This window comes from Anser brachyrhynchus, assembly GCF_964034855.1.
Source record: "Anser brachyrhynchus genome assembly, chromosome: 13".
Lineage (NCBI taxonomy): Eukaryota > Metazoa > Chordata > Aves > Anseriformes > Anatidae > Anser > Anser brachyrhynchus.
Genome location: NC_137708.1, coordinates 6766089 through 6780527, shown reverse-complemented (window position 1 = coordinate 6780527; position 14439 = coordinate 6766089). Strand labels below are relative to the sequence as shown.

Here is a 14439-nt window from a genome sequence, read left to right as displayed (position 1 = left end):
CGGACAGTTCCCCTCCGGTCCTGCTTCCCTCTTGCCCCGCACTGGTGGTGTCCCAGCTTTGGGGGGAAATAGGGCATTTTGGCTGAGGCGCGCCCCTGGGCTGCGGCCCACTTAGCCCGCGATGAAGTCCTGTGTTTGAAATGAGTTTTGGAGTATGTTCCTCTCTTGTTCTCCACAGTTAGATGTTGTCAGCATTAATATGCCATTAACACATGCTCGTTAGGAGGAGAATGATTATACCCTGCAGAATATGGGGGAAACCTTCATTAGGCACTAACATATTGAACCAAGCTGCAAACTTCACATGGGAAAACTCGGGGAAGGTTCTGCTCGGCATCAGGTTTCTGCAATTTCTCCTCGTCACTCTGACAAAAGCCCCTCGTTTTCTAGCATGTGCTTTTTGGCTGCGAGTGGTGAGCGCGGCGGGCCTGGCCGCAGCCTGTAGCACCGAGATCCTTCTGGGGACCTGACATCTGTCCTCCCCCAAAAGGAAGATGCGCTAACCAGGCTTCGGTTTGGCAGGTGGGGACTCGGCCCCTCTCCCCTGGGCTGTGCTGGCTCCTGGGGTTATCACGACGGAAACCCATGCGGCGCTTGGAGGTGCTTGGGGAACGGATTTGCTGAGAGCCGAGGTGTCATTTCTGCATCCGTGCTTTTCACACCGTAACGGCGTTTTAAGCGCTCGCCTGGCCTTGCTGCATGCAGTCTGGAGTCATAACCTGCCGCGTGTGACAGGGCGATCGCTCGCCCCGCTGGTGACGGCAGCGAGCGCGGCGGCGGCCTGGGGTGTGCGCGGTGCTCTCCTCCGGCAACCACAAGTTCAGGCGGGAGGACGGTGCTGCAGCGGGCGAACGCTTGAAGATGAAGACCCTCTTTGCATCCACGTGCCCCCTGTGGTAGGTAACAAGGGACGGTCGGTAAAGGCCGTACGTGGCGTTTAATCGGAATTTATCCCGAACGGGGTGATTTCACAGATTTCCGCGGAGCTGACAGCTGTCCTGCGTTACCCGTGAGCTCGCTGCCTCCGTCCCTGCCCCAGCCGTTTCGGAGACCTGTGCCGTTTTGGCGGCAGGGCCCTGCGATTGCCTCCGACCCCGTGGCTTTACCCCGCTCCCCTCTGCCTGCTGCGCGTGCTGCGGGCTGGGGAGCCGGGGCCGGCTCCCGCCCCGTCACGTCTCGCCACGTAGGAAGCGCGCCTGTGTACGTTCGCCGGGCGCCGGTGACTCATGTAATCACCATGCGAAACGCATCATTCATAAACTGTTTAGCGCGACCTTTTGTACAGTAGCACTAATTATTATTATCACAGAAGCCCAGTAAACTAGACTAGCAATTATCAGGGATTTATTTGAATGGACAGCTAAGCTATTCTTGGCAAGTTAGTCAAAGCAGTTGTCATGACAGCTACACAAATGTGTCTTATGAATTGGGTTAATTAGGGTAATTAATAACTGTTGTTTTGCCCTTTTTAACAAGGTATTGCCTAGACAGTATCAAAAAATAGCAATTGTACCTAGCAGATCTATTCTTCTTCTAGCAGTAACCTTCAAATCGCAAAACCAAAGCAGTAAATATCTTGGGCTGTCGTTTTGGAAGGAAAAGTGTGCAAAACCAGAGAGCGAAAGGGTGCATTGTAATCCTTCGGCTGAGCTTCCAGGGCTGCGCGGTGCTACGTGCAGGTTGGTCAGCGTCAGTATTGACATTACCATTATTATTGATTTCAGTTCCGTGCAGACAAATGCTTTCGTGGACGGAGAGGGCAGCACCGAGGTGCTCTGACCCGGCGGCCACCAGAGCGGGCTCTAAGTGGCAGAACTTACAGCCAGTTTTAAAGCCACTTTAAATGACCGTGAATTATTGTCGTTTTGCTCGTGTGTCGCTTGTGCCTCATCAGGATGGCTGTCTCGTGCCAAATCTCCAAGCCCTCGCTCAGGCACAGCATCTGTTTCTTTCAAAACAAGTGTTTTGCTGAATAAATGATTTTGGTTTTGTCATTGCTGTTGCTGATACCCAGCGATGGCAGTAACCGATGCTGCTGATAACGAAGTGGCACCAAACAGCCTGAAAAGGACAAAAAAAGAAAAAAAGAAAAAAAAAAAAAAAGGAAAAGAAAAAAAGAAGGAGCACCCAGTGAATAAATCGTACCCTGGACACCACCGGCTGCCCCGTGTGGCTTTTGTCAGCGTTAGTGCCAGGCCTCGAGGTGTTTGGGAAGGAGCCTGTGGCATCCGCCTGCCGCTGCTGGCTGGGGTGGTGGGAGGGAGCTGGCAGGCAGGTAGGCGGCGTTCGGCGCGTGCTGGTGTTTCGCAGGCTTGTGCTGCCGTGGTTATAATTAGCAGTGCCACAGCTTGTGCAGCTGCAGATACAGCTGCTGGGAAGCGTCAGGCGCAGGTAGCTGAGTGGCACCGGCCACCCTCTGTCTGGGCTCCCTGTCCTCGCGCGCTTCCTTCATGCTGACCCTGTGCCAGCGGGCCCTGTCCCACCCTGGTGGCGGTCCCCAGCCCGTGCTCTCTGCTTGCCTGGAGGATTTGGTGCTGGTTGTTAAAAACGACCCAAGATGACAGACGTGGTTCAGGAATATTATGTAAACTTTGCAGGAAAATGACCTGAATCCATGACTGAAGGCTCTGACCGGTTCTCCAGCTGCAAGGAGTCTTCTCTATTTTTATCACCTAGGGGTTTTCAAAGCCCTCTTTTAACTAAAGCTTCTTTGCTAGTATGCGTCGTATAAAAAGAAAAGAATTTTTAAAAAAAATGAAGAAAGAAAGGGAGAAAAATCCCAAAGAAAAACACCTCTATATAGAAGGTAGGGTTTTAATGAAGAAATATTTTACACCATTCTCCTACAACCTTAGGGCTAATAGCCTGGAACTGGTACTTTGGCTCCTTAAAAAGCCCAACAAGACAAGCCAATTACGGCCTCTGAAACATTTTTATTTTTAGTTCCTTGTAATAGCAATTCATCCTCGGCTATGGTACATTAACTGGAAGGAACAAGAAGTAGTAAGGTTTTGGCATCTTTGTAATAACTAACGGGCTGTGTTTGCTGGCGTGTTCGTAGCGCCGGGTGTATTTCCCCCGCCGTGGGGACGGAGCGGGATGGGGAAGGCGACGTGGGGCGTGCCGGGGACTCGTCTCCCTGCAGAGCCAGCGGGATCCTGCCGAGCTCCCCCGGCCGGGGTGGGCATTGCAGATCCCTTCCCATCGGGTACCGCAAAGAGAGGATGCGAGCACCCGCTGGCGCGGAGCAGCACGGTTCGGCTCAGGTTCATCATCCTCTGTTGTCGGGGGAATTTCAGCTGAAGCTGGGCTGCCACGGCAATCGCGCTCCCAAAACGGAGCTGGCGGCTGCGGCTGACGCCCTCAGTATTTTTAACTCGTCTGCAACGATTTTTTGGTTTTTCTTTTGCAGTGACATATCTCTGATTTCTCCTGTTCCCTACGAAAGGTACTGTTCTGGCCTGCCACTCCAGAAGGTGACTGACAGGGAGTTTTATTTAGCTCCAGCAATGGGAACGTTTGAAAAAAGGGTCCCTCTGTTATATTTGTTTTCATTCCTAATGGAAGGAGGCAGGCAAAGGACAGTTCTGAAAGGTTTTTTAACAAATCTGTAAGTCATGCCCCATTACCCTAGGGCTGCTGATTAGATCCAGATTGTTTCTTGCACTGCTTAGAGAGGGGTGCAGTCACGGTGGAAACGGCGTCCATATATCCATTACGCAGCTGCGAGCGGCAGGCCCAGGTGATGGGAAGAGCCTGCCGTTAGGTTTAGCGGCTGTTATATCCCCGCAGGGGTATCGGCTTGCGGCGGGCTGTGCCCCACGGGGCCGCTGGGAGGGCGCGCGCAGCCTGTCTGGGGGGGAGCGTCGCCCCCTGCCCCTTGCTTTTGGGGGTCCCCCTGCCCCGAAAGCCACTCGGGGTCTTCTGGTGGCTGACAGGGCATCGCCAGCCTGCTGGCCAGTCTCGTCCCACCTGAGGCATTTGTTTGCTCTCGCCTAGAAAATATACCCCCCGTTTGGGTCAATATTTTGCTTTTCCTTTGGTTTTGCGGTGCCGGTGCCAGGCGGCTGGCCCCCGGCGCGGCGGTGGCTGCTGGAGGGCCGCCTGTGTGCGCCGGCCTCTGAAGAGCTTTTGGATTGTAGGTGCCATATGAATAGAAGGAGTTTTATTATTGCATTTTTGCTCTCCATAACGATACTGTAGATTTCTGATATGTTGACAAATTCAAACGGGTGATATTATTTGCGGCTTTCAGGAGTGTAATTATGGCTTCATTGTGTGTCGTCGCTCTCAGGATTCAATCTGGGTTTCTAATCCCGTACCCTTTTTAAAATCACATCACAGCAGCTCCTTTACTCTTGCCTCCGATCCATTTTCAGACAAAAATGAGAAAGCCTGTGTATATTTGGGGAGGGGACGGGAGTTCAGAGCGGATTAGCGGGTACGGCAGCGCCGTAATGCAATCTGTTTTGATACTTTTGCTCATTTCTGATGAGCAGGGTGATGCTAAAGGCTGAACTCTCCCAGTGATTTTTCTGAAATGCTTTTTATTTTATCAGGAGAAAATGGAGGCTGGACTCAGTTCCTTCAGTGTTTAATAATGTCCATCAGAACCAAACGCCCTTTATTTAAGCTGCAGTAATAATTAGAGGGTTGGTGGTGTTAAGCAGCCATGGAGTCTGGCTCTGAGGAATGTTCATTGTGCCTCATTAAATTTGGAATTAGTACTTAAAAGGTCAGGAATAAATATTCTGTTTATATTTCAGGGATAGTAAATCTAGATGGTTGCTGTGTGTGCACATCCTCGTCTCTGCTTGTTCCTGCTGAACTGAGCGAGGCACTGCTCCATTTGGTTTAGGCAGCAATCAGAGTGTCTGCAAAAAAGCCCAACCCAAAAACCAACCATGGTTTCATTGATCAGGGGCAGGAAAATGATCTGCTGTATTATATCTAATTATAAAACATCGATATCGGACGCTAAATGCACTTACTTTTTCAGAGACACTATACTGCTAGTTTACAGTTTGCAATCTCATGTATTACGGGCTTTAGCAGTAAGCCAGGCTATAGGAAAATGGCTTCAAAGGGAGATGCCAGAGGTCAGATCCTTTTAACCTTTACCAGGCTTCCCCAGGTGACTGGCTCTTACATACTCCTTAATAATAACCAAATGGCTTCACATTTCTCCCGGGTCTTGTTTGGGGCTGTTGCTTTGTCCTGTCACCGCTGCTCCTGGCCTCTGACTGATGCTCGAAGGCAGTGCTGTCCTCCCCAGCAGCCGGCAGCGTGCCGGGGGAGATCTTTGGGATTTGCCCGGCACACGGGAGCTGTCCCGGTCTGTAGAGAAACCAGGTGAGAAACCATCCTTGGCCGTGCTGGGTGCCCCTCATGTGTGTGCCGGGGTTCCCCAGCTCATGGTCATGGGTGTCACAAGGGATGTCGCTCCGTCACCAGCACCCAGACGGACGGGTGGCATTTTTAAAGGCCTCTTTTCCTTCCTCTGCCTCCTTCCTGCCTGTCTTCGGAGGCCAGCACAGAGCAGCTGAAGAGGTAAAGCAACCTCTGGGTAAGAGGCAGCGTGGATGATGCTGTCCCTGCTCCCTGGGACGGCCTTGGGCGAGCAGCTGGGGGCTGCAGGGCTGGTTTTGTTTGGGGCTGGTTGTTCGGGGCTGGTTGTTCGGGGCCGGTTGTTTGGGGCCGGTTGTTTGGGGCCAGTTGTTTGGGGCCGGTTGTTTGGGGCCGGTTGTTTGGGGCCGGTTGTTTGGGGCCGGTTGTTTGGGGCCGGTTGTTCGGGGCTGGTTGTTTGGGGCCGGTTGTTCGGGGCCGGTTGTTCGGGCGCTTTGAGTGACAGCGGCTTTGAGGTTGCGTTTTGTGCTGCGACTGTTCTTGGTGGGAAGGAGTCTCAGACCACTTATTTATTTCCCATGGTGTAATAAGCAGCTTGCTCACTGATAATGACTTCCAGCCATCACTGATCAAGGCTTCGTCTGACCCTACTTTGAAATTATTCATGTTTCACAAGTGCAGCTCCAGATTTTTTATTTAATTTACATGTATCCCGTATTACTCACAATATAGCTCAGACCGTAAGAAGTCAGTGTTGGTGCGATTTCCTATCAGGCAGCAACAGTTTTATTACAGATGCTGGAGTCTGTGGTTGATCGGCCTGTGGAGAGCAGGACCGAGGCGCAAAGGAGACGCAAGAACCAGCATCACCCGCCCTGCCTTCCCCATCGTGGGGGCCACGCGTGGTTTTGCGACGTGGCTGTGGTCCCCGAATCCTCCTGCAGCACCGGCAGGCGGCCAGGAGAGCCGGGCTCCCCGTGCAGAGCTGGGGGCTGGCGCAGAGGAGCCGCTGCCTATTTTGGGAGGATTTTCTGAAACCCCCAACAAGAGATGCACGTTGCAGCCTGGGAGGAAGGTCCACGTTGTTTTCTAGTAATAAAGTGTGACATGCAAGCTTTATTAACAAGGCATGTAGGAAAAAAAAAAGGCTCAAGGGGCAACTCTGAAAAAGTGGCGCTAAATGTGTCATTTTTATGAAGCTGATTTCGTGAAGGGTTCCTACACGCTTTGGCAGGAGGTTGCAGCAGGTTTACAGTAATTTGTAGAAAGATGGAAATGTTTTCACCCCGAAGTGAGAAGAAGAGCCAGCGGCCCGTGTGGAGATGCTGTAGATTTGTACTGTGGGTCAGGAGCACAGGGGGACGGGTGCCCCCGCCTCGGGTCAGGAGGAACTTTGGGTGTCTGTGCATCCCTGCTGCCTGGGGACCGATGTGACAACCCCGAGCCACCAGCACCGAGGCCCCTCGGTGCCTTTAGAGATGCTCATTTGTACGTTTTCTGCGTCACGGCTGAAACCCAGGAATAACAGGCCCTGAATTACTGAGGTGAGGAGGTATAGCGGCTTAACACGTTCCTGGAGAACCGGGTTGTAAGCTTCCCCCCGCAGCCTCTTTGAGGTGGTGGCTCCCCGCCGGGTCCCTGGCCCCGCTGGCCTTCCCGTCAGCACCGCCTCTCCCCTCCTAGCTCCCTTCCTAGCTGCCTCGGGACGCCCTGGCTTTCACTTCTGGTTTTTCAGGCAGAGCGGGAGCAGAGATGAGGTCAGCTCCCTGTTGCTGAGGGCAAGTCACTGTCACCCCCCAACGTCCGGGTCCAGAAGGGACCTGAATCCGTTCTGTGATTCGAAGAGTTGAACCGGCGCTTGTGCATCTTCTTGAAACGTAATGGGAATGGCAGTCCTCAACAGCAGCTGGGGAAGAAAAAAAGTTTAAAATTTCCCTGCTGATTGCTTGATTCCGAGTAGGTCTGTTGCTGCATTTCTGTTTGTGTTGCTAAGGCAGCAGTTAAAGGCATTTTTTGAATTGGACCCAGGTAAGCAGCGCCGTGCCCCCATGGCACTGCCTCGAGCACGCCTGCCTGGGGAGGGCAAGCTAGAAATGCGGTCCGACGCCGCAGACTCCATGCTAGATGCTGTTCAGCGCTTCCTCATGCCTTGAATATATGGTTTATTCCTAGCACGCCGGCTTGGGGTTGGATCCTGACAAGCGCTGAGCATCCTTCATTCACACTGAGACGAGCAGGAGATGAGAATTGGCAGCATCGGGAGGGAGGCCCTTGACACAGGCTGGGCTCTCTCCCTCTCCCCTTTGATTTTTACAGGAGCAGGTCTGATCATTAAGAAAGTAACGGTTTGTTTGCTTTTGCCAAAATAATGAAGAAAAAGGGGGCTGGACTCTCGATGATGCATGTTATGAAGAGCACAGTGTTTCATCGGCAAAAATGAGCCTTACCTTGGCCCTCTTTTTTGTGCTTTGACTTTGTTCTTGGCGCCTCATTAAGAGAGGGAGCGTGTTCTTTTCCAATTAAAATGTTGACATGTTGGAGACGTTCTTCCCAGTCGTTTTGCCTCTGTTTGTAAGTGATTGCACTTTGCAGGATGAACTAGATTTAAATCAAGTGAACTTCGATTGAATAATGCAAACTATAAAACAGCCCTCCTCCATGAAAAATCTCATTCCTTTTTTATTCTCCTGTTTTGATCGCGTAGCCTGCATGGAGATAACCTTGACAGATAATCCCACAGCTGAGGAGAGCCCTCATAAACTGCTGGGCTGCCTCGTAAAGCACCTGGAGCGTACCCGGCTCCTGTCCCTGTTGCCACATTGCTCCGTGCCCTGCCTGGTATCTGGAAGGGATTTGCATTGGTAGTGCTTCTTGTAGTGACGTGCTGGGTTTGAAGTCTGGGGACAGACCCTGGGCATGATTAAAGCCCCCCAGGAGCCGCTCCATTACGTCTTTGGTGTTGCATCCTCCGGAGCAAGGTGGTGCAGAGCATCCTGAGCAGCAGGTGAGGCGTGGAGCAGGGGGTCCCCATGGGGGGGGCGTTATTGCAGGCAACCAAACTGCAGCCTGGGGGACTGCTCGTTCGCCAATGATTTTGCTCGGTCCAGGGTTTTGTCTTTTTTATTTTTTTACTTTATCAGAAATCGGTAACAAAGCTCCCAGGGTTGTTGGCCAGATCTAGCGCGAGGTCTGGATCTGGGCCGGAGCAGAAGCTGGGATGGATGGCAGCATGCGCAGCGTTTCCTCCGGCCTGTTAGGACCGAGAGCGGGGGCGTTTTGGTGGGGTGTTAGTGATGTTTCGGTGGGGTTTTGGTGAAACCAGCTTGAGCTTCCTGGCAGGTGGCCCTGGGTGCTCTTGGGTGCTGAAGGTTGGCCTGTGTGGAGCTGAGCGCTGTGTGTGAGCTGAGCGCATTAAAAGCTCTGTGATGTGTGGGCACGCGCTGACGTTTGCTCTCTGCTTACCCAAAGCTGCCTCCGATCCCTCCTGCCCTCCGTCGCTCAGGGCTGCCGGAGCCCCCTTGCAGAGCCCTGGTCTCTGGGAATCACCCCATCCCTCCGGGGAGTGCCACGGTGAGATCCCGGGGTATGGTGGCATCTCCCCCCGGGCTGGCAGCGGCAGGACTGGCGAGCAAAGACGGGATCAGAAATGTTCTGCAGCGTTTAAATCTCCGGCGTTGTGTGTTTTAAAAATACATGTGTGTGTTTCCTACGGAGACGCAGAGCGCTTTAACAATCAAAGTCGTGCTGCAGGAACAAGGATGCAAGAACTGCAGGGACCAGTAGTTTGTGCAGTAAATCTCCTGCGTGACTCTACAGCAGTAATTACTATGTGAAAGTAATAACTGAGCTGTGCTGAGTGCTAGGCCAACTCCCCCGGCTCGCAGATCCTTGCATGTTTCTCTCTGGGAGGCTCCTGTTTGGTAAATTAGATATTGTGCTGTATTTCAGAAAAGGTCACACTTAACCAACGCTGCCTTTGCTTTATTATCTCGGTACAGCAGTATAACCTCAGCCAGGGTACGATTGGATTTCCCGTTCGGCTCTGCTGCAGCGGCCCCGCTCCCTCCATCCTGCCGTTGTGATTACGTTAGCAGCAGACTCTGCTTTCCTTTATTTATTGAGACATTAAAGATGCATGCATTTATTTTTACCATGTTCATAATTGCCGTAAAAACAGGCCATAGTATCCCCGAGCGGCTCTCCGGGAGCGGGGGCGGCCGTGGGGCGGGGGCGAGCAGGAGCTGAAGGCAGCGCGGGAGGGCAGGATGGGGCCGCTGGGGCGCGCGGCCCTTCCCCGCTCCTGGCCTCGGAGGACGCCGCTTCCGACCCGCCACATCCCACCTCACGGCTCCTGCCATGGTCCGGCCATGGAATCGATCCCACCGTGTCCCAGCTCATGCCTCCCGCTCCATCCCAACACGTGGCTCCCAGGACACTGCTCCCGTCGCGTCCCACCACACAGCCCCCACCGTGTCCTACCACGCAGCTCCCGCCACATCCCCGCCAAGAGGATTCCACCACGTCCCACCACGCGGCTCCCGCTGCATCCCAACGCGTGGCTCTCAGGGGCAGTAGCTCCCTGCTCTCTTCCCCTGTATTCTGGCTGCTCTTTCTCAGCCAGTTCTCTTTGTTCCATCCCGGCTATGAAAACCAGAAAGCCCAGGCTGTGTAATCTCAGGTTCAAAGACGGTGTTTCCGCGACGGAGTTTGTCAGTGAGTTTTGCCTACAATGACAAATCCATTGACTTTTCTCCCCCTCTTTTGCTCCCCTCCAACTTTTAACCATGTCACCCATTGTCTTTTTTTTTTTTTTTATTTAATAACAGAGCCCATTGTCTCTGCAAATGAAATGATTTAAAACAAAGAAAAGTGCCCACATTAAATTCTCCGGCAGGGGATTACCTTGCTGGCATTTACATATCTATGCAATAAATATTTTAACATGTTAATTATACACTAATAAGAAAAATACCTTTTGAACTTTCAGTCAAATTGACACACACAGAACCGAGTCCGTCAGGGAATTAAAAGCAATTAGTTTTGTAACGGAGCGCAGTCACATTGTTCCTTCTCCGCAAATTGTTCTGTGGTCACCAGCCAGCCTGGTTTTCGGTGCGCGGCCGTGTGAAGGCTGGCGGGGGCCGGAGTTGTGCCGGGGGTGGTGCTGGCTCTGCTGGGACGAGGCGAGGTGCCGGGACGAGGCGAGGTGCTGGGACGAGGCGAGGTGCCGGGACGAGGCGGGGTGCTGGGACGAGGCGGGGTGCCGGGACGAGGTGCCGGGACGAGGCGAGGTGCCGGGACGAGGCGGGGTGCCGGGACGAGGCGAGGTGCTGGTCTCACCGAGGTGCTGGGACGAGGCGAGGTGCCGGGACGAGGTGCCGGGACGAGGCGAGGTGCCGGTCTCACCGAGGTGCCGGGCGATGCCCCGTGGGCAGCTGCTGCTTTGTACAGGACGCAGAGGGCCCTGTGCGCCCGCCTGCCCCCGACCCCACAGCAAGCAGCCGGTAACCTCTCCCTTTTCTTTTCCTCCTTCCAGACTGAGAACTACTCCTTTGACTCCAACTACGTGAACAGCAGAGCTCATTTAATAAAGAGGTATGTAGGCTGGCTTGAAAGCCCTTTGGTTTGCCCAGCCAAATCCAGATTATTTGATGTTCTTTCTCACTGTGCTATATGCTACTTGCTTTTTTTTATATGCAAAATGTTTCAAGAGTTTTCATTTGGTTTTAAAAACGGTATTTACTGCCTATTAAGTCCCATTGCTCTTGGTTTGCAATAAAGGGAAGTCTTTTTTCTTCTGTTTGGCTCCTTCACACTGGGAACTTGCAGCGAGTTAGGTAGAGCGCTGTTACCCTGACAACTTTAAAATTCATAGATTTTATTCTATTTGAATGCACAAGAATAAAATGATAGATTTGGATGGTGAGATCTCCCTGCCATGTGAGGCGGGGAAAAAAAAAATCTCATTTGGGGGCAGGCAATTGGGTTTGATGCATGCTCACTGTTTTAGTTTGAATACCGAGGCAAAACAGCATTTTGCTAAGATTTCCCTTCCAGGGGTAAAAAAGCAAATCATCAGTTCAGTTGCAACCTAGCAATTACCTATGGGTAAATTTAACTCTTTGGATAAAATCCTGCCTTTGCTGGTGTCCTCCCAGTGGCGAAGACGTCCCCAGTGGGTTCATGCCTGCACTGACCCAGTTTAAGCCCACTCATTTCCCCCGGGTCATGTCAAACCAACGAGTGGCCAGCGTCACCCTGCGGGAAGCTCTCCCGCCTGCCCTCTCCCTCACTGCCTCTTCTGGAGCCTGCGAAGGGCCCGGCACCCCAGGCCAGGTACCGCCGTGGGCAGCTCACCCCAGCCGCAGGATGCTGCTTAGATGCAGCGAGGAGAAGGAGCGAGCCCTGGCTTGTTCAGGTGTGCTCTGAGCAGTAAAAAAAAATCCAATTATCTTCCTGGCTGCGATCCCATTTGTTTACATCTTAAAAATATAAGGACTATGGGAGCTGCAAGCGCGTTGTTTAAGCAACTTGGGTTCAGCTAGCGAGGGGCAGGTATATTTGCCTGCATTGCGTGTGATGTTTAACGATGCTAATGTGATTGCGAGAGATGGCTTGCCTGCGCCACATCGCTCCTCATAAGGCAGTCTGCAGGCACCCTGGAAAAAACCAAATCTATTAATCTTTCCTTGTTCACACCTAACATAAAGGCAAGCAGCGCTCCCACCTGCCACAGCGGGGTTTACTCCGGCACGGCATTGTTTGGGAAATGCTGCTGCCGCTGATTCCCTGAGACCTGCCCATCCTTTAGAGAAGTGTCAGCCGCGGAAACGTGTTGTGTGGCTGCTGCATTACGGTCTGGTTCACTGCGGGAAAGATAAATGCATTGTAACACAGATTGCCTGCACATTAGGAACAGCAACACCGTGTAGGACAGCGTTTCCCCTCGCTTTCTACCTTTGTCTTGTATCTTAAGTACAACGGATGCCAGGAATGCTGTGCAGACATCTAAGAACAAAAATATTTTCTGTAGCATACTGTGGCATCATTTTCATCCTTTGCCTTTATGAAGATGTTGTAGCTCTTCTATCTCTGGTGAGTGAATCTTCTCAAATCCAGCACTTTAATTAATCCATTTGTACTTTTGCTGTGTTGTCTGCCTGCCTCTCTCACTCACATACACACACACAAATGAATTGTAGATTTGTAGTGCTTTTAAACTTAAAATTCTTTGATGTTTCCTGGAATCAAAGTCAGTGGCTTCAACAGGGACATCTTTATTTAAAAGGTGATGTTTGAAGGTTTACCAATTTATATGTGTTTCAGAGCCCCCCCCTCGCGTGCTTTGCAAAGCTTCGGTTGGTAGGTGGTCTGCTTGGTTTCCGTGGAGACGCAAAAGGGCTTCACAAAGTAATGAAAATCTGCAGCTCCTCGGCGCTTTGAAGCACAGGCCGCTCCTTGCGCTGACATTTCGGCCCGGATCAGCCAGCGAGGAAGTTCGGTGCCGTTGGTGCAAGCAGAGCCCCCGACGGGTGCGGGCTGCCCCGGGGTGGAGGAGCGAAGGAGCCAGCAGGGCCGTGCCAGCACGGCGCTGGGCCAAAGGCAGGGCATGGGGCAGGTGTCACAACTCCCTCCCCGCCCTTCTCGGGTGCTTTCTCTGGCAGCCCTCCTTTCCCAAACGCTTTCCTTTCCCCCTGGCATCTGCCTCTGCTTTCCCGTTTGCTCCGGCCCGTGTGCGCGCCCCCGGGGAAGGCACGCTTTGTGCACCTCGAGATGTTCCTGTCTTGCAGCAGCTGGGTGTCGCGGGGCTTGGCGGGCAGCAGGAGGCTCATCCATGCAGCTCTCTGTGGGCCCAAACTGGCAGCCTCTTGGCCCCTGAGGTTCCAGGAGGAGAGCTGGTCCTAGGCTGGTGCCAGTAGCCGGGTGACTTGGTGCACATCCTCCGTGCCCCGTCCCCATGTCCATGCTGGGCAGCGCAGCGAGGCGCTCTGTTTGTTGGGGCCGTCGTGCCGCTGTTCCCCAAGCCAGTGCCTCTGCACCCTGCTTCCCGCACCCTCAAGGACACCCGCTGTGCAGAGAGATGCTCTTCGCTGGCTCCTTGGGAGCAGGTGTGGTGGGAAGGGGACACCCCACGTCACAGTCCCTCCATCCTGCTCGCAGAAGGGCTATAAAATCCCTCCCGTGACGTGCTGAGGACAGCGGGCGCCCCGGACCCACCGCTACTCTCCCGTTTGTGGGGATGTGCCGGTCGCTCGATGTGCTCACATCGCTTTTGACCCAGGATGCAGATCTTTCCTGCCCCTCCGGGCTGGCCGCCAGGACAGGGACATGAGGAATTTGGGACCAGCTCAGCCCTCGTATCCCCCCAATCTGGCCTTGGCAGCTGCAGCTGCAGGGGATGTCAGGGAGCTGGACTGCTGCCAGCTCCCCCAAAGTCCCTGCGAACTTGGACCCAGAATCATGGGGTTGTTTTTAAAAATAGGAATGATATCGTCATCATGAGGAGAAATTCCTGTTTCCTGGAAGGCTTTTATTTTAAAACTTGAAGCTATTAGGATTTGGCCTATAACCTAAAACGCTAAAGTTGAGATCCTTTTTAACTTTAATATTAGGTAATGCAACATGAGGAAGCCTAGTTATAGAAACAGCTCATTGGATGTGTATGTATTTTCCATTTTCTTAAGCCCTGTTTCACTCACAGCTTCCTCGATACCCGCATGTCCTGACCCGTGGGCTGGCACCATACGTGCGAGCAGCCCACAGCTGGGTGCTGCGTTTTGGGTGCGGGCGCTTGGTGGCACAGCCAGCTCACTGCCGTGTCTCCCCCAGCAGCTCCACGTTCAAGGACTTGGAGGGGAACAGCCTGAAGGACAGCGGCCACGAGGAGAGTGACCAGACCGACAGCGAGCACGACGTGCAGCGCGGCCTCTACTGCGACACGGCCGTCAACGACGTGCTCAACACCAGCGTCCCCTCCATGGGGTCCCAGGGCCCCGAGCCAGGTGAGCCCCGGCCCCGGGCGCGCGGGGAGAAGCTTAGCGCGGGCTGGGGATAAGGCTGCGCATCTTCAGAGCGCCGCGTAGATAGAAATTA

At 53.2% G+C, this 14439-nt stretch overlaps 1 protein-coding gene across 2 annotated transcripts in view; it reads left to right on the top strand.

Moving 5' to 3' along the window:
• The window catches only part of PCDH19 (protocadherin 19), a 57748-nt gene that overhangs the window by 15134 nt on the left and 28175 nt on the right, over positions 1 to 14439 (top strand). Inside the window, exons 3-4 of one of the 2 annotated variants that reach the window (XM_080553354.1) lie at positions 10883 to 10941; positions 14176 to 14348. In XM_080553354.1, coding sequence (XP_080409480.1) covers positions 10883 to 10941; positions 14176 to 14348 — 232 coding nt within the window. The remainder of the gene's footprint in view (positions 1 to 10882; positions 10942 to 14175; positions 14349 to 14439) is intronic. The other variant, XM_080553355.1, reaches the window with a different exon arrangement.